Raw genomic sequence first — 27,557 nt, 5'->3', positions numbered from 1 at the left:
GCTGACAATCTGAGCACATTAAATGGGGAACCCTAAAAAGTTTCATTTGATTTTCATATCATCATACAGAATTATGAAATGAACTTTAACTAAATAAACGAAGAAATAAAATAAAAAACTAAGATAAATAACTGTCTATATATGAAAAATAGGGACTTAACACATAGGCAAAAAACTGGAATAAATAAATAAATAGAAGTTTGATCGAATAATACAAAATATAATTAATAAACAAAAGAGTGTTTTAATAAATATGAATGAATTATGTGAGAAAAGTGTAGTGCATTCTTTTTTTTGCCTTTTTATGTTTATTTGTATATGTATATATTCTCTTTGTTCCTAATAAACGATTCCATTTTGGTGGAATTCTCTCAGCTCAGATTTCCAGTCAATCCGTGACGAAGTATCGCAGGTTCACAGGTGCAGCGAAAAGTCGTCGTTTCGCGGCATATCATCTACAGCGCAGTCTGATCCTTCACACGACGACGAATGACTGCGTTTAAGTGCGTTTACATCGAAAGAGCAACTCTGCAGCGTGATCTTGCGATTGTTTTCTTTCGCTTGCATATTGAAAAGTGCTCCGTGTGCCCGCCCAAATCGGTGTGAGTGTCGGTGAGCTGAACTCCTGCTCCACGGGGGAGGGGTCAGACGCTCTACGGTGGGACGACGAGCACAGAGAGGAGTGAACAAGGGGAGCCAGATAGATTGGTGGGTTTTTAAAAAGACTCCTTAAATCTGTTCAATCTCAGGTTTCTTCTTTGTTTTGCTTCGTCGGAAGAAACGCGTTACAGGCCGGTCTTTAGGAAGCGAACTCATAATATAGGGCAGATGCGTCTGGCGTAACGTGGGGCTGAAACGCCCAAATATAGAACAGCAAACGTTTGGAATTACAATCAGTTCCTACCGCTTGGAAAATCTGAAACTGGCCATAGAGAAGCCCGTTTCGATAGGCCACGACCTCACATCGGGACTTTAACGAAACCATAAACAAAGGTAGACTCAATGGAAACTCTTCTGTTTGTTCTGATAGCTCTCTTTGTTGTCTTCTGGTTTGCCCTGTTTGGCCTCGTAATTGAGGAGTAACGTTAATGTTAGAACAAAGTTAGCCAGCTTTCCATGTTAGCAGGCTAGTGGGGTTAGCCGCCGTGCTAATCGAAATGGCACGAGCGTGAGGAGGATCTTTGGGACGGAGGGAGCTTGCGTCCCTGAAATTCCTCAAAGTTCGTCTGTAAATCGAGTGCGTTGTCTTTGCTTTGTTCTGTAATGCTGGCTTTGTGAGAGAATAACTGGGAGCGGAGGGTTCTGCTGTTTTCCCTTAACCGATATTCAGGATAAATAGAGCGGATAAAGTTCTGGGTTTTGGGAACTCTTTTATTTAATGTGCATACGTAAACCTGACCGTGCTATTGTATTAATAATGTTTATATTCAAGACATAATTCCACCGAATTATTCCAGAAGCTGATTTACATTTAGATTGGCGTCAGTGCCTCACATCTAATAATGTGTCGATTTTAATGGTTTATATTCCTCAGTGGGAATGTTCCGCCTGTTTTTTTTTTTTTTTCTTATTCTCGAGACTGTAATTTATTTTGATGTAATTGTAGGTGTCATCGCAATTATTTTTTTGATATGTGAATTTATACTGTAGGTAATGCATCTGTTGGTGAATAAATGTCAGTGAGGAACTGTTCACTGCAGTGAAGTCAAACAGGGCAAGGCCCGTGAACACACCTGAGTTTGCGGAAGTTATTTGAAGCACTGTTTATGGAGAATAGGGAAAAAAAGTTGGAAAATATGGTATCCAATTAGTTTTGGTATTAAAAAAAAATTGAAGTGGCTCTTAATAAACTAGTGGATTTAACTGAAATCAAAATAACGCCATTTTTCAAATGAGGATGAATGGATTGGTGTTTCAGATGTGTATTGGGTCAGGAGTCACATGTTTATGTAGTATATCGCATTGGCCACTACGGCTCACCTGAACTGAGCTTCACAGGTGCGCTGTGTTCCTCAGGCTTGCTTGACTTTGACTACTTTTTTTCCCAGAAGAGGGCAAGATTCGGTCAGTTCGGAATCGGAATATAGTCAATGATCATTGCGAAGAAAAGTTTGGGAACCTGTTGAGTTAGTATTTTAGTGTGTGGGTGGGGGAAGGGGAAGGCGCGGTCCAGTGTGTGTGTGTGTGTGTGTGTTAACAGTGACTCTCATTTACACACAACCCCTGTGAAGCAGCAGGTTACACTGAGTGCGTGTGTGTGATTTACTTCTCGACCCGTCAGTGCTGCTCGCTCATGATCAGACCCTTAGCAGAAACCAAAGGGCTCAAAGCAGGAATGTTTGGGACTTTACTTCCTCTCTTACCTTGACCTGTAAAGACCGGTGCGTGTGTACACTCGCCCGATTTAAGACGCCCCCCACCCATAGAGGAAGCTCGATCCTCCCGTTACTAACTGAATTAGTGAAGAATGAGTCAAAAACTGCGAGAGGAGGTGTGTCTTTGAGGACTGGTAACCAAATAGTCTGACCGCGGTAATGACCGGCTCTAATGTTAACAGCAGGGTGTGTCTTTCAAACGCGGAAGGACACAGCACTGTTTTTAAAAACGGTTTAATTATTTCTTACTAACATGTATGCAGGATACAGTTAACATAGCATACCGGTGCAAAATAATAGTGGTAAATTGTAGCGTGCATTACTGTAAAAATAAATCAGAGTAGCACCATGCAAAGATGATGATAATAATAATAATAATAATAATTTATTAGTAGTAGAATAAAAGGCGGAACATTTTTAACATATAAAAGATCAAATCTGGACTTTAAAAAGAACATTTGGGACCTTGGGCATTAAGTAAGTGTATACTTTTTTGTTTTGTTTATTTGTTTATGAAGTTAAAATGACAAATGACAGATCAAGACTTTTGATTTATTAGATTGGTAGGTTTTTGAATGTTTTCTCACATTTATTATGTAGTAACAATCAAGCAAAAAGGCACTTCGCTGCATGCTTGAACAGTGACTCTATGAACGATATGCTACAACCTTTTTTGCTTGAAGGAATGTTTCACCCAAAAATGTGAATTCTGTCATCATTTAGACACCCCTGTGGCCTTCCAAACCTTTATGGATTTGTTTCTCCTGCAAACATTTTTTTTTTAATAATGTTGGTGACCATTGATATTCATTGTACAAAACACTGAAGCATTTCTAAAAATATATTTTTATATTCCAAGTCATATAGGTTTGAAATAACATGAGGGATACTAATTGATGGCCGTATTATGGGATGTCAGTGGAAGATTAAATGGCGATTAAAGAACTGACGGGTTAAATCTTGCTTGGGACCTCTTATCTGATTTTAATGTAGAGAACCAGCCAGCTGGTCTTTAACATATTACAGGCAACAGAAGTTTCCAAAAAAGTTTTGTTTTTGAAAAATGTGTTTTTTATCTCATCTAACCCAGTTTGGAAGTGATAACTGCTAAAGAGTTGCTGACTATCTAGTTGTATAGGAGTTGAGGGGCTTGCTTTAATAAGTTATTCTTCCAAATGTATAGGGAAATCCTATGTACTCATAAATTGTTCATAAGATAATACTTTTCCATTTTTATCAGAAATAGCCCAATGTATCATTTATGTCTCTGTTAAAGCAATTTGGCCCCCCCAAAAAGTATAACCACTTGTTCTATTGCAGTTCTTCCAAAGGAAAGAACTTTGTGGAGAGAAACTGAGCTAGTAATAGTTCTTCCAAGCATGGTTTAAAAAAAGCACACCCTTCTCTTTTCCTCAGTGGTTACAACACTATACTTTAGGTTTTCAAATTCCAGGCAACGTCATTCATTACAGGAAGACAGGAAGGTCTGCCCCTCCTTGTTACCTTGTACCTGCAGTAACGGCCTCAGGTTGATGTTTGAAAAGCATTACGTCACCAGCACCAGTTTCCTGGTCTCTGCGTTCTGACTGAATGAGAAGTAAAGGCTATAATTTATAAAGACTAATTCATGTGTCTGTGCAGAAAAGGTCAGTAGATACTTCCCAAATGCTTTGAGGCTTTAACATACATCAAATGTGGGTTGGAGTTGCAGTTGGAGTGGGTTAAAGCGCATGACTGATTGTGGATCAGATGGCTCTGTGTGTACCAAAGTTCACTGAGCATTAGACTGAAGACGAGCCAGTGCTGATGGTGTTGCTCTTTACATTGCACAGCATTGCCTGAGTCAGCGGGAACCCAGAAGCATGCATGATGTGTGGCGAGATAGCACTACAAATGCTATACACCTTAGTCAGGTTAGACGCCATATTGAGTTTAACGCGGATGAAAGCCAGATTGTGAGGGATAGACTTACAGTCTTGACAGTGGCAGAAGAATCCAAGATCACTTAGTTTTCATGACTCCCTTTCAAACTCAACTTTTTAATGCAGCTTTTTTATTTCGGTCGGATCAATTTTACTGTTGTAAAATCCATTGAACATGCCGTACTTTTGTCTCTCGCAGCCTTGTTTTTGTTGCGATCAAAAATTTAATATGACTCTACCCTGATTAAGGTCTTAAAGTGTTTTCCTACTTGGACACCTGTATTGACATTGTCTCAGAGTCTCTCTATATGAAGGCACATTATAGTCCACATAATGTTTTTCTTCCCATAAACCACATATTTGGAGCAGAAGTCAGCAGCTGTTGTCTGCATTGCCTCCCACGTGCATATGATGATCATATTTGACCGCCTGCTGCAGTTGCAGTCTGTTAAACAGCAAGATAAATTTTCTTGCCCTTAATGTTTAAACTGTGTCCTGTTATATTGTATCTCGCTGTAAGTGTTATCTCAACCCAAAGGTGTTTAGAGTCTGGATTCTTAGTGGCTTAGCTGTCTAATACCTCTGCTATCCCATTAAAGGATGCAAATGGTTAAGCACCTGCAAATGAAATGACTCAGGCTTATGTCTAATTTCGCCATCCCTACCTCCGTCTGTCATGAGGCTTCTAAAGTCAAGTGGTTTTGATGATGCGTTGATGATGTCACACAGGGCACTTTCTCTGTAATCCCGCCAGAGCTCAGGGCAGTCTCGGTGGGGTTTTGGTGCATTATGAATCACGCTTTCTTAATATGGACTGGCATTTGACCAGATGTGTTTTTTTTGTGCCAGTTATGCTGGGTTTTTGACACATACTTCAGCACGCTGAGCTCTGCAGATATAGTGTACCTGTGGTGTTAATCCATGTTTTATATGATTCTTGCCCAAGTTTCAGGGTGTTCTAGGTCAGACCTATTTAGGGAGTCGTCCCATGACAGTTTTCTCCTTAGAAGATGAGATCTTTCGCTGGTAGCGTCCTGTGGAGGCCTATTTGTAAAGCAAATAGGCTGTGTCTGAAACTCGAAAAATGCAGCTTACAAATGTGTAACATCCTGTCTGCTTGGAAGCCTTCATCTCACTGATGTGTATTTATATTAGACAGAATATAATCATAAATAAATATTTAAGATATTTATTACTTTTTGATTTCTTTCATTATTCATGTTTGATTTGAATTGATTTCAGCTCACTTGTTGTGTAGCATTTTAGTGCTAGAAGTCCATCTCTTTGGTCTATAGTTTAGAAGACTGGTTTCCTTATTCTAGCTACCTTTTTACAAAAACTGCTGTCTGTGAAGTCATTGATTGACTAGTCAGCAAAGGAAGCTGCCTTCTGTTTCAGACACAGTCGAAGCTCTGGTTGTGAACCACAATCACACCCGCACACCATGGTTTTATAGCTTCTTGTCTGCAAGGTGTCACTTGTATGTGTCATTACAGTTGTGGAGTTGCAGCATGAAATGGAAATGCACCATATCAGTTTTCTTAACAAGCTTATTGTGAACAATTCATCCATAAATGTTTCCTTTAACTATTTTTGACCTTTTTAATAAATGTCATAACTCGATTTTGTGATACGCCACTTCTCTGTTGATTTATGTTTGAAAATGTTTTATTCTATGATAGAACACTTGAACAAATTCTAGTGCAACTTATTACAAAGAAATGGCTTTGTTTTAAACATCAAGTTTAAACGGATTGAAAAATGTACTTTAACAATGTTTTATTTACAACTTCGAAAATCATTCTTTACAAGCGTATGTTTTGTTTAATAATATTTCTCAAAAACAAAGTTACGTTGGTACGAGGGATGTGACTAGATCCGATTTGTCTCGCAAAACAATTTGCAGTGTTTACATTAGAGCTGCAAGATTAATCATTTAAAGATGGCGATCTCAAATCAAACACCCACGTGATCTTATTCCTGAATGACAGCGATTCAGCTATGTCTGTTACGATCTTGCAGCTCTCATGTTATTTCTGCATATAATTCATTAAAATAGAAGTTTAATTTCATAAAGTACAAATTGATTTCAAAATGCAACTACATTTTTTGCATTTTGTGTTTTTCAGTTGAATAAAATACCATTTTTCCCTATATATTTCATCACTGAGGATTCCTAAAAAAAAAAAAAAAAATGTTGTCTCGTCCTCGTGAACCCAGTCTCGTTCCTCGTCTCGTGGGATGAGTGTCTAGTTGGTACTAATGCAGTTCCAGCTGGTCATCATAGTGAAATAAAGCACAACCCATATCCTTCTATCATCCTGAATGGGGTTTATTTTCCAGTAACGACTAATTCTCTGTACATTACTGCACGTAATACAAACTACTTATTAAATAAACAAACTAATGGACGTAAAATAATGGTTTAAGATTAAATTATAATGGTCGAAGAGCCCACAGAGCGGAATGAGAGATGCGCAACTAACACAAGCACAATAATGTTTAACCACAGACTATTGCCATCAACCAATCAGAATGAAGTATTCCCAGAGAGTTCCCATTAGAATTAAGACGCTCCCCTCTGTGTTCAACTTTGTGAAAAGTGTATCAGAAGTCTTTGTTGTCTGGATGATGCATGCATTAGCCAGAAACGGTCTGAGATGTGAATGAGTCATTGGTTACACACTCTTCAATCAGAGGCTTAGGGAAAGAATGAGGACATATGTCATAGGGAATGCAGAGAAAGAGCGACATATAAGGAGAAAGGAAGAGAAGTGTTTTTTTTTTTTTTTCCCAGTTATTTTCGAGCGGCCAGAGGAGCTGAGACAGGATCTGACATGCCACAATACAAGCTGGAATGTGTGTGTGTGTGTGTGTGTGTTCATTCCTCGCTTTCTACGAGAGTCTGTTTGCTTTGTGGGGAGGGAAGTCGAAGAGAGGTGGAAAACAGTTTCAGTCCTAGATGAAACTGACTGCTGCATCTGTGTTTTCAAGGACAATGCGATCATCACACCCACACCCCCCCGGCAAACTAAAATCACCACGGCATATGCACACCCCGCTGCTGTCCCCCTCTCAACTGATTCTCTGTAGTGGACACACATTTCCTATTGTTCTGTTAACCACCAGGCAGACAGCTGCAAATATTTCCTGAGCTGGTTGCGGGTTGAGTTCGCTTCTTGAATCTTCAGTGGCCACAGCACTCGGGGGGCGGAGCTTTTCCTATGCTGCCGTTTTGTACATTTTGGCCTGGACTCTTGTATGCTTCCATTTCAGTCCTGCTCTCATGATAGCCGCTGTTTGTTTTTCGGGATTCTTTTTCGCTCTTGGATTGTTGTGCTTTTGTGGTCTCCTTAAAATAGTTTCTGACATGCACGGTAGTTTTGTGCATGTCTAGAAATCTCAGTTGAGTTTGTGCTTTATGCAGTGGCTTTGTTACAGATGTTGGGAAGTTTCGATCCCTGCAGAGCTGTAGATAAAGAGTCAAAGCCCAGATTGATTGTTTTAGGTCTTCGAGTCCGTATTTAGTTAAAGACCACTGTTTGGGAGTGCTTTGACTAGCTGTTAGGAATCTTGTGATTTTATTTGTTTTAAATACCTTTTTCACCTGAAAATATACATTCGATGATAGTTCTTGTGTGCATTTTGAAGAATGTCCATGCTGTTCTTTTCCATCCAACAAAGCATAAAGTGATCAAAAGCGATCAAGTTCCTAAAACAACTGAAAGTACCTTAAAATGATCCGTATGAGTCATGCGTTATAGTTCAGTTTTATATGCAGCCATTAAAACTGTCAGTATTTAACCACATGTTCTGAAGTCTTTTCAAGCCGTATATTTTAGGCTAAAACTTAAGTTTATTATTCAAGATTCTTTATTGTCACTATACAAGGATAGTGAATGTTGAGCAACCCTAACAGTGCAGTCTCATGTTACTTAAACCTCTTTAATAGAGCAAAAGTGTTATTACTATATAATACATTACACAAACCAATACAAACAAGGCAATAGTGCAAAGTTAAGCCTCTTCTGGAGTACAGTCAGTGATAAACAGTTTGCTTTTTAACAATACAATACAAAGACAGTACAAACAAAATTTAAGCCTTATTAAATATCATATTGCACAGAAAAGATGTTGGATTGTTTGCATCCTAAAGGCTCCAGTGAGTGGACCAATGTTGCACAATAGGCATAAAGACACATTCATGGATAATCTTTCCAGAAGTTAAAGCTTTTCTTTTGTGCGTTCACATATTCAAGCTTAGTTTATCTTTCTTTTTTATGATATGTGAAGGATGCAAAGTGCGTGAGTTGGATACAGACAAGAGAGTTGAGTCGATTAAGCAACTTTAAATCCTTGATTTCAAGTTATTCATGTCATAGATCCATGACATATTCACTTAAAAAAAAATAATAATAATTGTTACGTGTTTTATTATTTGTATTTATTTAGGAAAATATGATTTCCAGTGTTCACAAATTTATCCGATTACTGAGTGAGCTGCTGGTTACAATTAATTTTATTCATAATTTAACAGTTTGTGAAAAATATTATAATAGGGTTAAATAATTAAAAGTTCAAATTGTTTCATATTGATCCTTTAATTTATTTCTTATATTTACTAAAATCTTTTAATTGCAGAAATTATGCATTTATTACAAAAAATTTACAAATAAATTATAAAATGTATAGCAGGGTGAACAATATATGCCTCTTATATATTATATTATTAATTTACACTCAGATATCAGCATTGGCAATTAAAAAGCTCATATTAGTTGACTACTACCAGATATCACTTATAGACTAGTCATGGCATGAGAATGAGTGAGTAAATGTTGACTTTTCTTTGAATGAATTATTCCTGGAAACATAGTAATGTGGTTGTTCTTGCATGCAGGTGATTTCTAGGGGAATTTGGATTTCCAGTTTTATTTATCGCTTGTTTTGTCACAGGTTTGGAATTTTGTTTTTACATTTGGCCCATTGATGTATGTGCCCAAGTTATGTTTTTGTTATCTTTTGAAATTATATCGTAGTAATGATTCCCGAACAAGGGCAGGTACAGGTAAAGCCTTGTTTCTCTTTCACTTTGGCTTAACCGTAATAAAACAAAAAAAAATAGTTCAGTTATGATCAGAAATGGTTCTTTGGTTCTCTATCTTCCCTTTTGTGTAAGTTATATAGATTGTGTAAAGCTGCCGTGCCCTCTTTGTAGCTCTTCCAGGGAACCTTTTAAACTTCTCTTGACCTGAATCAAATTGACTCAGCTTCCCATAGATGACATCAGTCATATTTCAGAGCATGTCACTGTGCTGTTATCAGGGCTCAGATGAGGGCTCCAGAGGTGGTGGTGTTTTTTTACCACCTGCCGTTCACACGCAGCGTTTGCACCCCACCCAGATCAGTGGTGCTAACGAGCAAATGCAGCCTGAACTCACAGAAGCAGTTATTTATACACTACACTACTGATATCTTGATATGTTTCACATCTAACACTGGAGCTTCTATGTTTAACAGCGAATTATAATAAAAGATCTCTGAGCCTTCACAGTAACATCTCCAGCTGTTTTATAAACTTCACTGTAGTTGTTAGTTAATTAGAGTCTTATTTTAAAACCAGGGTAAAAATGCAGTGAGCAGATACTGCCTGTAAAGTACTAAAATACTGTTTTGTGTGTGTGTGTGTGTGTGTATAGCACTTAATTTCTTTGACCTGTAACATAACATTTTTGGTACAGACATCAGCATTTAGCTTTTGTTTTTTAATTGGGTTGAAACTACATTGAACTGGCCTTAAATTAAAAGATTAACTGTAATCATGTGAAATTAAAAGGCAACAACTTCATAGTTCTACAGTCCAAACAACACAAGCAACACACATTCAATAAGAGGTTTCTTAATCAGCATTCAGTATTTAAGTTTTTAAATTTGGTTTTAATTAAAAAAAAATGGTCTTTACCAGTGAGACTAAATAAAAGTATGCTATATAAATACATTACAAAATTTTAAAATCAAATAATGTTGATGCGAATAAAACAAAGATGCAAAGTGTTTCATTCATCCAAAAAAAAATAAAATTAAAAATAAAAATTGGGTAATGATCTATAAATATGTTTTTTTTTTACTTGAGCCAATGAAAAATAAATAACTTATTGTCTCAATCTAAAAAATATAAATTGGATGAATGAAACATTCATTTTATAAAACGATAAAAAAAAAAAATGAAATATCAAAAATCTCAGTTTTGTCACAGTTTAGTCCGTTTCGTTTCTCATCCAACACATGAGAACTTGAGCTGAACCTCTCTTCACGGTCTACTCATGTTCAGGGTGCGGGGAAGGGGCTCTCTTATTTGTGGGCCAGTACAGCAACTGCTGTTCGCTTCCTGGTATCTGTGCCTCAGACATGAAGCTCAATTTCCAGCGCTGAACGGTGTCCTGCGCACAGATTTCGAAATACTTTTCCACACAAATGACATAGCGAAAGATTACAATGTAGTCTGTGCATGCGAGGCGCCGAAAAAAAATAACAAAAATCGGCCGGTTCCGATTTATGGCCGGTCAACCAGTGCATCCCTATTAAAATGTGAGTTTAATTTTCATGACTGGATTTTGAGATTCCGTCCGCGTTTTCTGCTTCGCGGAAATCATAGCGCTGTATGCGTCAAGAACCGGGTTGACCGGGTACTCCGTATCGCCGGTACTTAAAGAAACCTGCTACCGTGACATTTTAATTTTTTTAGTACAGACATGGTACCAAAGTACTGGGTCTTTTGACAACACTAGTTGCAGTGACCATATAGTTACAAATGAGTCTTTATGACAACAATACCACGATTTGTTTTGTGTTTTAGTTAGCTTTAGTTTAGCTTTATTTAATTTTATCTGTGTTTATACATTTGAAGATTTTTATCATTTAACAAATCTATTATTCAATGTCATTGTTTATACATGTCTTGCTGACAGTACCGTGCTACTGCTGCAGTGCTATTTAGAAAATGCCTAAGCATTAAAACACAGAGTTTGTTTCCAGTTGTCAGACAGTGAAATGGCCTCCAGAAAGGCCAGCACAGCAGAACGGACCGTTTCTTTAGCTGCAGTACGGTTTCGTTGAGCTGCTTTTGATTTGAACCGACCTTGGCTCATTACTTGTTGTGTCTGCACTCGTCGTTCCTGCCTCGACACAATCTCTTCTCACACAGCGTCTGAATCACTCTCCTATCTGCGAGCTGTAAACCATTCTGGTTTCCTCTGTGTGTTGTCACTCAGCGGTGGCAGCGTGATCACGTCTGCGTCTGAAGCGCTTTGTTAGCACCCGTCTCTTCACGGTTCTTATTTTCTGTCTGTCATGTTCTCTCTATCTCTCACATTTCTTTTCCGTCTCTCAGAGTTACCGTATCTCGATTTAGCTTGCCGCATGGGTCACGTTGCGTTCTCCTCCTTATGTGGTGTATTTGTGTCTGCGTGGAGCGCATGGTTTGTGTGTGTGTGTTTCGGGGCACGTGTGTCATGAGTCTCATGGTGTGTGCGAGTGTGTAACCCTGTCCTCTTTCTCTCAGTGTGTATGGAGCAGTGTGAGAATGCCGCATCTCTCCTGGCCTCTGTGCGAGAGCAGGAGATGCAGTTCGAGCGTCTGACTCGAGCTCTGGAGGAGGAGAGGAGGAGCGTGGGGCCCTCCGGTACCCTACCCCGCCCCCTCCCCACCCTGCAGGTAACGCCTTCCCAGCCAATCACGCAGCAGCAGGGTTCTCCGCATCATCACCCATGCTGCACCACTCTGCACCAATGTTGGCACCTCAAGGAGCATGGCGATTAACCCATCCTTCACCGTTGTGTCTAATGTCACCAGAACCCACTTTTTGCATCCTTCCCTCTTGTCATCATTCACCACCCGCCCTTTCTCGTCATAAAGCGCAGCCGTCTGCTTCATTCTGCGGTTTATGGCATCACAGAATACTTTGTTTTAAAGTCACACTTCCCTTGCATGTTTCCTCATGTCGCCAATTTGTTTACCACATAACCATTTTATTTTATTTTTTTGTGAATGTCACACAAACGCATGTCTGTACATGTGTCCGTAACCTTTCTGTTTAACTTAGCGGTATGAGAATTCTTCAGCGAAGAGGAATTTCCCTCGTTTACTCACTGTCCTCATGGTGAACGTCTCAGATATCACTGAAACTTTCTCAACACCAAAACCCCCTTCCTCTGATGCCTGTGAGTGGAGAGATAACGAACCGGTTTAGTGAGATGAGTCTCCCTTGTGTGTAAAGGATGTCAGAAAGCTCTATCTTTATGGTGGCAATTGCTCAATGCGAACATGTCAAGTATCGTCTTAATCTCAGTTTACTTCAGACTAGAAGATTTCTCTGATTGGTTGCGGGATTCTACTTAGGAACTGCCCCTCCTTCGAGGGCGTCGACTGGGTGTGTGATTTCAAAAGATCTGAAGGTTTTATTCATGGCTAGATAGATGCATAGACAACTTTTGCTTCTCTTGGCACTCAGATACATCAGACAAACATAATCTCTCAAAATTGGCAGTACTTCACCAAAATTTATATTCTGTCATTTATACTCTCTCAGTGTAAAATAACTGTTGTTTTAGTGTCATTTATATAATAATGTAGTATTTAATAATGTTTTGAATTTGCCTTTTTTTCATTTCCATTTTAGTTTGAGCAATTTATGTGCTTGTCATTTAAGTATTTTTGTATAACTTCAGTCAGTTGTGAGTTTTTGTTGATTTATCATTTCAATTGCCAACATTTCTAAATTTAGGATTTTCATTTCATTTTTTCCTGCTTTTTCAATCACTCAAAATGATAGCTGATCATAGTTCAACATAAGAAAAAAAAACTCATAGGTTTGGAATGACATGAGGGAGAGTAAATGACAATTTTCATATTTGGGTAAACTATACTTTTAATAACACCGTTATTTTAATAAGACCGTTATCTTACGGCTTATTTTCTTACGTGCAACATGATCTTTTGCAGGATGTCTAGGTTGCACTTTGTGTTAATTCAATTTATAATAACAAATAGGGACTTGATATTATTTACTAATAAAGACTTAATAGAAATTAACATAAAGCACCATAAATACAGTCCAAACATTCTAGCCACCACTTCAGTAGTTTTAATTTGATTTTAATTAAAAAGCTTTCCATCTGTCATAACTCTCAGATGTCCAAGAGAACCACCATTCGACGCTTGTGCAACACATTTTGATGCTCCACATTGTTGAATTCACCACAAATGTGAATGATACTGAGAACTACAGAAAGATTGAGATCTAGGTATTATCATCACATAAAAGTACCATACGGCTTAAATTGGTGATTAAAATTTTTTTTTCTTTCATAAATCTTTTCCATTTATTCCTCTAGCACACTTTAACATGCAGAGACAGACATGTATGTAAAGATAAGCTGGTCAGCAGTGCTTGGAATGCCGCCATCATATGTATCTGCTCTCTGTTGACATAGTTGTGTAGATTTTAACATGCTGAGCAGGCTCCGTTCCTACCTGCTGACAGGTTTCCACAAGCCCGCCTGTCAGCTAAGATTACCATCTACTTTCACGGCTCCCTCTGTGGACTGGGAACAGTACAACAGCCCATATCCCCTGGTTTGTGTGTAGAGAAGTGTGAATGGTGCTGCATGCCATTGTCATGTAAAAGCATGAGTAATATTATCTAGTAGCAGTCAACCCCCTTCTCATTCCTGGCAGTCATTTATTCATCCATCATCCATTCCTGCAACTTTGTCATGTTTCTCTTATGCAATGGACTCATTAACCTAAGTCATTTGTTCTAAGTGTTGTTCATCCCTATGCGTCCTTTGCATGAACCTTCATAAGAAAATGTTTATTTGTTAAGATATTTAATCAGAGGTCCTGCTACAATGTGTGGTCTCTCTGGATATTCACTGACATGATCACTGGCCACATTGACAGCATCTCTTTTTCGTTGTTGTTTCGGGCTGTTGTAATTTTTCTCTCTCTCTCTCTTTAGAACGGCCGTGTCACTGGTGATGCAGAGTTAGAACGGCTCAAATTAAGCGACGGATACATAAACGGGACTCAGGTTAGTTTGGTGTCCTCAATGGATTCTTTGTTCCAATTGTGCAACTAGATTAATAATATGAATACTACTACTGCTAATAATAATTTCACAAAAATGAAATATAATTAAGATGGTTGTATTATTATAAAATATAGGACTAAATAATGATTAGTTACGGTAGTTATTTTTATTCAGGAAAAAAAAGGTATATGTACACTGGGTAAATTCAAATGCTTTCTTGTTCATCTGTTTTATGGTTTGTAAAACAGCTCTGGTCTCTGTTGTTGAACCCTGTGTGTCAGTGTACGTGAAATGTACTCCTGCGCATACTTTCACACTTAATTCTTCTGTTTCTGCACTAACTTGTTGTTGTGTTGTCATTACCGTCCACCAGCGAATTCTCCAGATGGTGTGTTTGCGTGAGTGTACACACTTCCTGTTCTTGCCTTATGCTCACTATTGTTCTTTGTTAATGCGTCTGTGCTACAGTACAGGATGTTGGACCCTGGTCATATTGTTGAGTCGGTCACAGTGGAGGAGGACCCCCGTGAGTCGATGCCAATTATTTCAGTTGAAACCAGTGATGATGGCACCACACGTCGCACTGAGACTACAGTAAGTGTGCAATCTGATTAAACTGACAATATTTTGTCAAGTGTGACCACTTGTCTTTGGAAGGATAATGATGGTGCTTTCTCTTATCAGGTAAAGAAGGTCACAAAGACGACTACCACACGAACAGTCATTCCCTCAGTCTCCGACACACTTTCTCTTGATGGCACTGGTTCAGTCACTGGGATGCCAAGTTGTAATACCCCAATGGACCGTGTGTACAGGCCACCGGTTGGCCCCATGGACTACCCCACCGCTACTGTCCCCCGTAACTACCACTATGGACCACCAGGCTATGAGGATTTGCGCAGCTACCCTCATTCTGAAGCCTACACCAGTCTCAGCCGAGGAACACGAATGGATGACCGCTACAGGTCTGTGCCTGTTGCGTTTGCATTGTGTGAGTGTGAGCATTGTGGATTTACTAATGAATTTACCTGGTTCTTTCTCTTTAGGCCCGTGGATGCCTATCGCACGCTGGACTCTGCGTATCGCACCCACAGCCGGCCGCAGTTGGACCCGTACACAGCCCAGCCCCAGGTAGGACGTATGGGCAGTGCTATGGAGATCTCTGGCATTCAGCGATTTGTACCAGAGCCATACGGCCTGGAGGATGATCAGAGGAGCCTGGGATACGACGAACCTGATTATGGCATGGGACCAGCCATGCATTACAGCACAATGCCCCGGTTGGCACATGCACATCACGCACCACCTCCACGCCGGACAGGGTAAGTGTATTTATTTTGACTGGAGAAGGGCAAAAAAAAAGTGAGTCAGCTTGAACCTCTGTTGGTTTTGTGTAGGTCATATGAGGGCACATTGGATGGTGATATGAGTGGAGCTGGTGATATGTATTATTGGGGAGGAGGAGCTCCGCTGGCTCAGGGAGAGAGAGGCAGCATGGCATCATTGGACAGCACTCTGCGTAAAGGCCCCGCCCCCACAGCTTGGAGGCAGCCGGAGCTTCCTGAAGTCATCGCTATGCTCAACTACCGCCTGGACCCTGTCAAAAGCAACGCTGCAGCGTACTTACAACATCTCACTTTTAAGAACGATAAGGTTAGTATGAATGTACACAAGGTGCTGGGACAAATGTATATTAAACTTCAAATCCAGTACTGTTCAAAAGTTGGGGTCAGTTTTTTTTTTTATAAAAAAAAAAAAAAAAAAAAACAGTATTGTTGTTTTAAAATGTCACTTATTCCTATAAAGCAAAGTTGAATTTTCATCAGTCATTACTTCAATTTTTAGTGTCACATGATCCTTCAGAATTCCGTAAAGTTTCTTGAGCAGAATTGTTGAAAGGTTGTTCTGCTTAATATTTATGAAAAGTCACCCAGATTACATGGTGTCTGTGCAGATTCCATGCCCTCAGTCTTTCCTCTCTGTCTTTGCAGGTGAAGTCAGAAGTAAGACGACTGAAGGGGATCCCTGCCCTCGTGTCCATGCTGGATAACCCAAAGAAGGAGGTGCATTACGCAGCATGTGGAGCACTCAAGAACATCTCATACGGACGAGATCCAGATAACAAGATAGCCATCAAGAACTGTGATGGAATTCCCGCGCTGGTGCGGCTACTGAGGAAGACGAGAGATCAGGACCTTACCGACACCATAACGGGTACAAACGGTTTTTATGCTAGTAAAGTCACAATGAAACCAACTTGCACCGTCTCCACAACGGATGTGAATGGCGTGGTGTAGCGTGATTATCATTATAATCAGTGATGCTATCTACAATGGATACGACACAACAAATCCCAGTCAGTAAACTGCTGCCTTGTTAGCAACAAATATTTTTCAATGCTTACTTTGCCACATCCAGTGTAGACAGACTAGTTTCAGCATGACATGACAACGGTCACGTCCGGGGTTAGCAACAAATCCATTTTTTTTTTACCAAAAAGGAAAAATGTAGGACGGGGACTTATCCATTATTTGTTGATTGGCTGGAGGCAGATTTGAATGCAGTAAAACGTCATCGGATACAAATCTAACCTTTTGATTAAAAAAATTACGAGCTCAAAGGAAAAAACAAAAGATGCATGGATTGATCATTTACATTTAATATCAATAACATGCATTTAGAAAATGTGTGTATTTCAACTTTACTTCTTTTGGCTGTTTTTAATACACTTTGAATTTTATTTAATATTTGAATTGAATTGAATTTTTTTTTTTTTTTTAAGTTCATTACATTGATCGAACAGTCACAGTAAACACGTTTACCTTTTTAAGATTATGGAAGATTTCTGTTTCAGAACTTAATCATACAATTCTGGTAAAATATAATTATCATTGTTTTGACATATTAAGCAAATACTAAGAACTATTTCTTGAGCACCAAATCAGCATATTAGAGTGATTTCTGAACGATTATCTGACACTAAAGACTGGAGTAATGGCAGGAATAAATTGATTTAAAATATTTAATATAGAAGGGCTATTTAAAAGCTGTAATATTGCAAAATATTGCTTTTTCACTTTATTTCTGATCAAATAAAGCATTAGAGACTCATGTTCTGTCAATTTCCATTTTGATGTCACCGTCCTATTTCAGGTGATTCAAGCACAAGACAGTTTGTCGCTTACATCTTGTATTGACTGATGGCTCGTTCTCTATCAGGCACGCTGTGGAACCTGTCGTCTCACGACTCTGTAAAGATGGAGATCGTTGACCATGCGCTGCATGCCCTGTCCGACGAGGTGATGGTTCCTCACTCGGGCTGGGAGAGGGGGAACGAGGGGGGAGAGGAGAGCTGCAAACCCAGACACTTGGAGTGGGAGACGGCACTCACCAACACCACCGGCTGCTTAAGGTGCGTTACATTCATGCATTCGCCAAACACTTTTATCCAAAGTGGCTGAGAGCTAATTCAAATGCTAATTTTTTCAGCCTGAGAATCAAGAGTAGTTAAGTCAGAGAGAGAGGCGGAGGAAAGTGTTAGGATGCATTGAGGAGGGACAGTTTTATGATTCAGATTAATGAAAGAGGTTAAAGGGAGGAGGGGTGTGCCTCAGTGCTGCTAAAGAATTCCTGTCAAGAAAGTTTGTGTGTGTGTGTGTGTGTGTGAGGAAACTGCATTTTATGTTGAAGAAAGGAGTGAAGTGCAAAGGAAATGCTCTTGAATTGTGTTTGCGATCAGGAACCTCTGAGGTTGTGAAAGAATCAGGACCAAGTTTGGACAAAAGAGAGAAATGTGATCTTTGAGTCCACTTATTTCCCTTGAGTGCTTCTCTTTGAGAGTGTCCTTCACTTCTCCTACTCGCCTGTTTTTAGAAAGCAGTCGGAGGAATGGTTTTACACCGTGATTACGTTTAAGTAGAGCTAACGGTGTCTTGCCTTTTTATAACCCTCACCGTTCAGCTTTTCAGATGCCATCTGTGTATACACTCGGTTAATATGTTTTAGGTGATGTCCTGGAGCTAAAATGTTCTGTGCATGCCAAACTTCACCAAACATTAAACCGGCTGTGTCCTAATTAGTCGCATGACGTTTTGCTCTCAGGAATGTGAGCTCGGAGCGAAGCGAGGCCAGGAGGAAGCTGAGGGAGTGCACTGGACTGGTCGACTCGCTCATGTACATCGTCCAGTCACAGATCAACTGTAAAGATGTGGACAACAAGGTAACAACTGGACTTTGACCTTCCGGGATTTGAAAGCTGTACTTTAGTGCGCACTACTCTTTTTATGATGGGGAAGCACATAAGTAGAGCGTTTTAGGGAAGAGCAAAGGGGGAACAAAGCATTGTTGGTCAATTTTATTATTGCATATTGATGCGGTGTTATAATTTGGGTCAGGGAAGGGTTATTTAGAGCTAGTGTTTTTTTTTTTTTTGGGAGGGGGGGTGTTTGACCTTTATTAATATATATATAATATTTATTTTGCTATTAAACTCATATACTTATATATTACATACTTCATATATTACTCTTTAGTTAATAGAATAAGTCTTCAATGATTTTATATATTAGAACAAAATTTTGCATTGGTAGCTGTCCTGTTTCATTCTCTTACACGGTATCTAATATTTAATCATGTTTATTATGTCTTTGTGCAGCTGATTGAGAACAGTGTGTGTCTCCTGAGGAATCTGTCCTATCAGGTGCATCGGGAGATACCAGGCTGCGAGCGCTATCAGGAGACGGCTCCTGTCAATCAAGGCCCCGCCCCTGCCCAAAAGGGCGGCTGCTTCAGCTCCCGAAAGGGCAAAGGTGCGTGTCTGATTCATTTAAAGAAAAACACAGGCACTGGCTGTGGGTCGTCACCAATGAAGAGAAGTTAACTTGCTATCTTTGCATTCTAGTGCATGATCTGTTGTGTAAACCAAACCAAGAGGCCAGGTCTATTCCTTGTCTTAATCATAGGACACCCTTTAAAGTGTGTTAAGCTTGTAAATTTGATATGTGCCAGATCAAGTTTGTTTACACACGAAGGAGATGCGACGTGCATGACTTTCACACGAGTATGTGCTTTGTGGGTTTGTTGCTGAATAATTGTATGGTGGCTGGGGCACTATTGCAGTTTTTTTTTTTTTTTTTATGCCAAAACAGTCCTTTCCTCTCATTTTCTTCTGTATCTGTCTCTTCTGCTTTCAATCCGTACGTCTTTTTATCCTGTAACAGACGAGTGGTTTTCCAAAGGTAAGCTTTACTCTCTTTTTATTTTTTATTTTCTTTCCTTTTTTTTTTGGAGGGAGTAAAAAGGCTTTGCTTTGCTTTCATGGGAATCACATTTTTTCATCTCACTGTAACCCATCATTAACACATTTACAGGTCAAAGTTCAGAAAATGCATCTGAAGTGGGAAACTCAAGTGTTTTAAGGCAAAATAATATATTTTTTTAATTTTTATATATATATCCCATTTCAAATTCGTTTTATGAGCTGGACTACTTTGGTAAAGTAGAAGGCATTTTAAGGGGACCAGTCACACAAATAAGGTTTTTATTGATCTGAAGGAAGTAGACGTGGAATCATTTACAAGTATCAGATTATGTCGCTGGACACTAAAGTCTAGGGCTCCGTTTTAAAGCCTAGTAGGTATCCAGACATATCATAGACAATAAATCTTTAGCATGAGTTTACAAATCTGTTCTTGGACAACTAGGAAATGTCATCAAAATCGTTTAGATATGATTTTTGTGTGACTGCTCTGTAAAAATGTTTTCTGTAGTTATAACATTTCACTAGTAGCCACCAGAGGATGCCAGAACGCAGCACTTCTGATAACTCCATTCTTTATAAACCTTAAATGATTGTTAATCTTTAATCATATAGACCTATTAAAAGAGAATTGTCTGATTCTTTTAAACTTGCACTCTGTCACCTCTCTATGAAGTCGAATGGTCATTCATAGGTGTTCACTAGTCATTGTGGTGGACTTCATAATGGAAAGTTTGCTTTAGCAAAGCCGTTTCAAGCTCAGAATGGACTTTGTTTTAGGCTAATTTTATTTGAAATGACATCAGATCAGTTTATTCTGTGACTTCGCTTGAAGTATACTGGGGCTTTAAGTCACAGGCATTAAAGCACATGGGGTTTTCCTCGGGGAATAAACATAGCCTCTGCCATAACTGTGTCTGAAGAAGTCTTTGTCCTCTTAAATCACAAATGACATCACAACCATTAAACAGCAGATAAGATTTCTGTGCCACTTCATGTGTCACTACTCTATTTCACTTGTGGCTCATGCCGTCTGCTTTGTTCAGGAAAAAAAGAGGATGATGGAACATCAGATACTATTGACATTCCAAAGAGAAGCACACCAGCCAAAGGTACAATGACAGTCTTGTTTCGCTCTGAATGCTTTAATGCTTTTAATGCTTTGTTTAGTTTTCCTTCGTATTGTAGTTAAATAATAGATGAAGTAAAGCGGACCGATTGTGTTTTGTAGGTTATGAGCTGCTGTTCCAGCCAGAGGTGGTGCGTGTGTACACTTCTCTCCTGAAAGAGAGCAAGAACCCCTCGGTTCTGGAAGCGGCGGCGGGGGCCGTGCAGAACCTGTGTGCAGGCCGCTGGACTGTGAGTTATTGTCACTTTGAATAGATTTTTGTATGAAGATATGATACCGTATTAGACTTATTCATCATTAAAGGAGCCATATTTTTATTATGTAATTAAAAGCTTGATTTACTATGAAAACCTAATGCAACTTGAACTCTTTAATATAGAAGTACAAGCATTTATGGAAGCTGGGCTGTAAAAACAATTTAGTTTTGAACTTCTGTAGCTTTTTTTGTTTATTGTGCCACTGAATAAAATATGACCTACATCAGTGGGGAGAAAAGTACTGTATTTTCCGGACTATAAGTCGCACTTTTTTCATAGTTTGGCTGGTCCTGCAACTTATAGTCAGGTGCGACTTATTTATCAAAACTAATTTGACATGATCCAAGAGAAATGAACTAAGAGACCTGAACCAAGAGAAAACATTACCGTCTACAGTCGCGAGAGGGCACTCTATGCTGCTCAGTGCTCCTGTAGTCTACACTGAAGACATATAGCGCCCTTTCGCGGCTGTAGACGGTAATGTTTTCTCTGGTTTCTAAATAAATGCGACTTATACTCAGGTGCGACTTATAGTCCGAAAAATACGTAAACGAAAGTATCATTTGACCTCTTTTACAATAAATATGCCACATTTATTTATTGATACTGATTGGTTGTCACACATCCCAAGGGTGATTTAACTATGCCATATGACCACGTAACAACGTTTATTAAATTTGAAAAACATTCAATTAAAAGAGTTAAAGTATTTTTTTGTTGTTGTTATTATTAAATTTAATACTTGTCATGAGGGAGGAAAAATCTGACAGTTTCATAATACTGTCCTTCTGTCCTTCTCTCTTCAGTATGGGAGGTACATCAGAGCAGTGGTTAGACAGGAGCATGGCCTGCCGATGATGACCGAGCTGTTGTCTCATGGGAACGACCGTGTGGTCCGAGCCATGTCCGGAGCCTTGAGAAACCTGGCCATTGATGCTCGCAACCGTGATCTGCTAGGTATGTGAGCAAACATGCAAACGTGTTCATGTCCATTCAGTGTTGTTCATATTTAAAAAGCCAAATTTGTACAGTCCCAGTGAACGAATCCCAGTGTATTTTCCCCTCTTCCTCTCTCTGTGTAGGGAAGCATGCTGTGCCTAACTTGGTGGCCAATCTGCCAGGCGGTGGTCAGAGTCAGCCTGCGCGCGCGCTCTCGGAGGAGACGGTGGTGTCTGTTCTCAGCACTATGGCGGAGGTGGTCGGCTCCAGCGTGGATGCGGCCAAAACCCTGCGCAGCTCCCAGGGCATCGAGAGACTGGTGCTCATCAACAAAGACGGGTATGTATAAGTGATTTTTTTTTAAACTGTCTGGTCACATTGGAGAAACCTGAAGAGGAACAAGTATTTAACTGCAAATGCCAATCCTCCGCTTTCCCTTATAGCAACCGTTCAGATCGGGAGGTGCGTGGCGCTGGGCAGGTGCTGCAGATCGTGTGGGGCTTCAAAGATCTCCGCCGCACGCTGGAGAAAGATGGCTGGAAGAAAACAGACTTCATGGTGAACCTTAACCCTCCTAACAACACCCGCAGCAATGGAGGATACGAGGACAGCACCCTGCCGCTAATAGACCGGGGTAAGACACAACAGATTCCTGCTGAATGCTCTTTAGTGTGTTAATGCAACAAACATGTGTTTTTGTGATCTGACTTTGTTTGGGTCTCTTTGTTAGGGGGCAAACAGGACCGAGACATGATTCCTCTTAATGACATGGGACCAGGTAAAAAAACACATACTGTATTCTCATAGATTGTAGCTGCTTCCCAAATGACACACTATGCACTATGTACTCAACCATGTAGTGCATGAATTATATAAGATTGTTTTGTCATTCATAATTAGAGTTTGTTAGCCCCTCCACCTTCGCTACATAATTAAAGCTGTGACAGATGAGTGCATGAAGTGTCCAACATTCCACACTTCATTTTTGCGGTTATTTAAGTGCACCATCCGCTTGTTTAGAGTGCACTTTTTTTCTTTTTGGAATTTTCAGTGTGAATGCACTACTCGCACCATTTAAACTAAAAACATCATCGAATAGTGCATAAGTACAGGATCTGGGACGCACCTAATGGTTATATACAGTGTCAAAAATGACATTTTTGCCACTTTTTCCACCGGTGGATTAGGTTTTCATTGTCACGTGATCCTTCAGAAATCATTCTAATATGCTGTTTTTAACATCATTTTTGGAAAAAAAAGAAATAGTAAACACACTTATAGTGTTACAGATTATCACTTTTGCTGAATACAAGTGTGACTTTCTTGAGGGGGGAAAAAAGTATTTCCCCAACTCTGAATGCTTTTTATCTGTGATGCCAGATGCTTACTCTACAATAGACCAGAGAGGACGGAGAAACACTTTAGATGACACTCTGGATCGCTCCGACAGAGAGGCACCTCAGGTAACACACCCCTGCAAGGGAACATCCACCCACACATCAAACTTGTTCTCACCAAACTTCCCTCACAAGCAATTCAGCACACCAGACATCCCAAAACTCACAACTACACAACCTGAAACCTGTTATTAACCTGCTGTGATTTCACTAATAATACTAGGAGGGGTCTCGCCTCAACTAACTCTTTCACACACCTCTCTCCTTCCATTATCACTCACCTCTTCAATGCCTTTCCCTTTCTTTTATCCTCTCTCTCTCTTTCTCTTTGACTCTCAGGGAGGAATGTATGGGGAGAGGCGGGGCTCTTTGCCTCTGTTGGACTCTTATGATGGTTAGGCCACTCCCCCTCCCCCCCCCCCCACTCAGTGCATGAGCACGCATGGTATGTGTGTCCACCTTCTGCATGGCCTTCATGTGGATATTTAAGTGTATGTGTGCTGCTCAGTGTATTTGTGGTTCTGACCCTCATTAACTGTATTTTGTTATTCTTAACTTGAGTGGAAATGGTTTTCACTAATTTCTGTAAATCTCGTCCAGTGTTGGGGAAGCTTCTTTAAAATTGGAAAGCTTTAGTTTCACAGTAGTTGAATTAAGCTACAACTACTGAAATGCAGTTAGGTATGCAAGCTGTTTATTAAAATGAATGAATTTATCGTAATGGATTTTTAGAACTTAATTTTTACTACTGGGGCCATAATTATCTCATACAAAAATAAAAATGTAAAATAGGAAGACCGGTTTACGTTGAACAAAAACAAACAATTGAACACATGTATGTATTTAAGATTTTTCTTTATATATAATATAAATTATATGAATATAAATATTTTCAAAATATTTAATAATGTGTGTATTTGTATATACATAATAAATATACACAGTACACATTATGTAAACAACTTATTTTGGATGTGATTTAATAATGATTAATCCTTTGACAGCACTAATAAAAATGTGTGTGTGTGTGTATATATATATATATATATATATATATATTTCACAAAATAAATAATACTTATATATAATTATTATTTATTTTGTGAAATATTTAACTACTAAAGTCGAGGTAAAATGGACTCCAATTGTAAGTTTCTTTTTTTCAGTTGGAGCCATTTATCTGGTGCAAAAACAAGGATATCTAATGGGATGACAGCTTTAAATTCAAATTAATTTACTATTTAATTTAAATTTTACAATTGATCAGCTTTTTGTGCAATTTAATCTGCTTTAAACAAATTTGCAATGAACAACTAAAGAAAAAATACTGAATAGTCAATATTTCACCTGTTTTTTTTTTGTTTGTTTTTTAAAATGTATTATTGTATTGATTTCATTAGAGCTCTAATTAATCTGGTGCTGAAACAAATGACTGAAAAGTACATTAAATAAAAAATATGTTCAGAAAACAGTTCAGGCAATGTCACGTTCCATTAGTAGTGTTGCTACTTTAGTTACTCCCCAACACTGATCTCTTCCTCTCATGTGTCCACTCTGGTCACATGACTGATGTTTCAGTGGTTGTATCCGTCATCACTTTGGCACATAAAATGGCTGATGTGAATTGTGTTATGCACACAAATTCCCATCTCCGCTCTCTGATGACACATTACTGAATCATTTTCCTTTTTTATCAATGTAAGCGAGTAAGTACCACATCTGACCTTCACGTCTCATCCTGTTTCTGTCCACAGAAAAACTGATCGTGTGCATCACCCGCCGTGAGTTTCCTCCTCCTGCCTACTGTCCCTGCTGAGCCTCTGATCTCATCACTTACGGGACCATAGCCACTAATTGCAACGACCCTTCTGTAGTTTACTCCATTCTCAAGTTGACACTCTCCTGCTTTCATTGAGATCAATGTGATTGAGAACAGCCACTACGTCAAACAGACTCTTTTTATGTCAAATAATGGAAACACTAGGGACTACAAGCTCTATTTAGCTTTATGAATCATTTCCTTTTTATTTTTTGCTTCTGCATCTATTAGAACATTAGTATAGTACAGCATTGGTGTTTTGATTATTTTGCTTCATCCTGCTTTGTGGTTCACATTGATAAAAAGGTAATGCCAAATTGCATCATTCATATGCAGCCTGCAGAAAATAATGTATATAGAGTTTTTCGGTAAGTTTTGTGTCTTGTTGATAAATTGCAACGGGCATGAGGCTTATTTTTTGTCATTTTCTGAAAGCACTAGATGACCACCAATTCTCCTTAAGTTATCCATCTGTGGTCTCGTGGAGTGTTGGGTCTCTAGGAAGTGGTTGTGCACATGTTGATGAAGCATCACAAAAGATGCAGAGGGATATTTGATTGGGAGATCTGTTTTTGTTGTTGTTTGTTTTTTAAACCAGTAGCATTCAAGAAAGTTCTCTAGCGGTAGGCAAGTATAATTGTGTTCATTCAGCTGTCAAATCTGCAAAGAATTCCAGAGTGGGAAAGCTGATTTGGGATGATATCCCCCCCCCCCCCCCTTTGTTTTGTCTTTTAAAATGGTCACTGACAACGATTAGCTTCTGTGTGGGAACTCGAGAGTTCCTCACTATTAATTTAGAAGGACAATTAAATGACCACAAAAGAGAAGGTAAAAAAAAGCCTTTAACTCAGAGACAAATGGTAGCCCTGGTCTTGGATCTGTCTGAATGTAAATGAATGTGTAAATATGACCGTGTCCCACAAATCCACTCTGCGTACTTGGAGTGCCTCACTTGCTCAGCGCGTCGTTTGTGTTGAGCGGTGAACAGGGACGTTTGGTTTCAGTGCCTGTCTGTGTAGAGTGTGAACGAGTGTACATTTGAGGATGTATATGCATTTTTTTTTTTTTTTTCTGACATCCGTAAGTACAGTGCTTGTTTCTTAGACTGCATAATTAAAAATGCACAGTAAGTCTGTTGTAGATATTTACTGAATGGAAACTTTGGAACCAGGGGCAATGGATGGTTTTTTATTTTTTATTTTTTTTTATTCCTTTTTAATTCCCTGTCTGCCAATCCGCAGGCCAATCCTTCGAGACGCTCGAGTCAGTAAAGGAAAGGTTGGCTGTTGACTGAGTGGATGTGAGCCAGAAGTCCGAGTCTTGATACAGGAGGTTGTTCACAAGTTTGAGGAATCAATCGATTGATCAGTGTTGAGGGAGGCAGATAAAGAAATCTTTTAATTACAAGAAAATTGCATCTCTTTGAGGCAGGATTTAGCTAGATTTGGATTCTAGCTTGATGAGATAAGAAGATGGATAAAAAAGCACATTTTACTATATATACCAGAGAATATTTGTTAATTTTAATTATTTCGTTTTCTTCTTGGTTTTTGTTCTGTTGCTTTTTCTTTTCTATATTTTATGATTTGGGCTGATGTTGTTTTCGGGGGTGTTGTGGGTGAATGCATATGCAATCAGTTTTATTTTTTAAATAAATGCATTTACGGTTTATATCTTTTAATTAAAGACGAAAGGAAAAACTATTTGTGTCGTACTGTCTGTTGACATGTTTCTGCAACACTAACATGTGGATCTTGATTCATAATTCCTATATTTCAACACTTTACCTTTGGTCTTAACTGTTGCACCTTTCTCTCATGGATTGAAAATGTAACTTAGCAATACTGTTTTTTTAAATAAAAGAATGATTTTTTTTTTCCAGAGTTCTGACAGTGAATTTTTGTGTGGTTCAAAGAGTGTTTTAACACATTTAATACATTCGATTAGAATTCTTCATTTTCAGAATATCAGTATAATGAAGTAATTGAGAAATGTAATATGTTTTACCATATACAGCCTATCTGCTTACAGAGAAATATGTTTGATACACATGGCATCATTATTGAATTTATTAAACCTAATGAGAGTTACAAAACAAAAAACCTAGTCAAGACAGATGAACTAAACATGCTTGTTGTCATCTTAAATTACTTCAGTAAACCAGTGGTTTACTACAAGCTTTTTCCTGAATTTTGTCAATGTTCCCATCCCTTTTTACCAAAGCATTAACACGAGTTTTCAAGTCATCTCATAATTTATACCTGATATTTTAGTGTGTTTGGCATAACAACAAAATCTAATGAGAATGCCACATGGCCACATAGGCTACTTCCTATGCCCAGGGATTATTATTATTTTATTTTTTTAAACGA

The 27,557-nt window shown here is 38.9% G+C and overlaps 1 protein-coding gene across 9 annotated transcripts; it reads left to right on the top strand.

Moving 5' to 3' along the window:
• Positions 1 to 428: 428 nt before the first annotated feature.
• On the top strand, positions 429 to 26,888 carry ctnnd1 (catenin (cadherin-associated protein), delta 1). Of its 9 annotated transcripts, none has more exons than XM_052547213.1 (21): positions 429 to 708; positions 11,859 to 12,010; positions 14,316 to 14,387; positions 14,856 to 14,981; positions 15,072 to 15,352; positions 15,434 to 15,709; positions 15,785 to 16,040; positions 16,379 to 16,601; positions 17,607 to 17,799; positions 18,489 to 18,606; positions 19,042 to 19,195; positions 19,607 to 19,624; positions 20,691 to 20,756; positions 20,876 to 21,003; positions 21,837 to 21,987; positions 22,113 to 22,308; positions 22,413 to 22,603; positions 22,700 to 22,747; positions 23,350 to 23,432; positions 23,706 to 23,811; positions 25,121 to 26,888. In XM_052547213.1, exons 2-20 carry the CDS (start codon positions 11,864 to 11,866, stop codon positions 23,763 to 23,765), a joined length of 2,787 nt encoding a protein of 928 aa, XP_052403173.1. In that variant the 5' UTR covers positions 429 to 708; positions 11,859 to 11,863; the 3' UTR covers positions 23,766 to 23,811; positions 25,121 to 26,888. The 9 variants fall into 9 exon arrangements, with proteins under 9 accessions (XP_052403173.1, XP_052403182.1, XP_052403175.1 ...); XM_052547214.1 differs by lacking the exon at positions 429 to 708 and adding an exon at positions 726 to 993; XM_052547222.1 differs by lacking the exon at positions 11,859 to 12,010 and having other exon boundaries at positions 430 to 708.
• Positions 26,889 to 27,557: the final 669 nt, after the last annotated feature.

Source organism: Carassius gibelio, chromosome B1, assembly GCF_023724105.1.
Source record: "Carassius gibelio isolate Cgi1373 ecotype wild population from Czech Republic chromosome B1, carGib1.2-hapl.c, whole genome shotgun sequence".
Lineage (NCBI taxonomy): Eukaryota > Metazoa > Chordata > Actinopteri > Cypriniformes > Cyprinidae > Carassius > Carassius gibelio.
This window is presented reverse-complemented; position numbering and strand designations above follow the sequence as displayed.

Coding starts and splice junctions, on each gene's coding strand:
- ctnnd1 (XM_052547213.1), top strand. CDS start 11,864: ATGGAGCAGTGTGAGAATGCCGCATCTCTCCTGGCCTCTGTGCGAGAG. Junction 16,041..16,378: donor TCACTTTTAAGAACGATAAG/GTTAGTATGAAT, acceptor CTGTCTTTGCAG/GTGAAGTCAGAAGTAAGACG. Junction 20,757..20,875: donor GAGAAGCACACCAGCCAAAG/GTACAATGACAG, acceptor TGTGTTTTGTAG/GTTATGAGCTGCTGTTCCAG.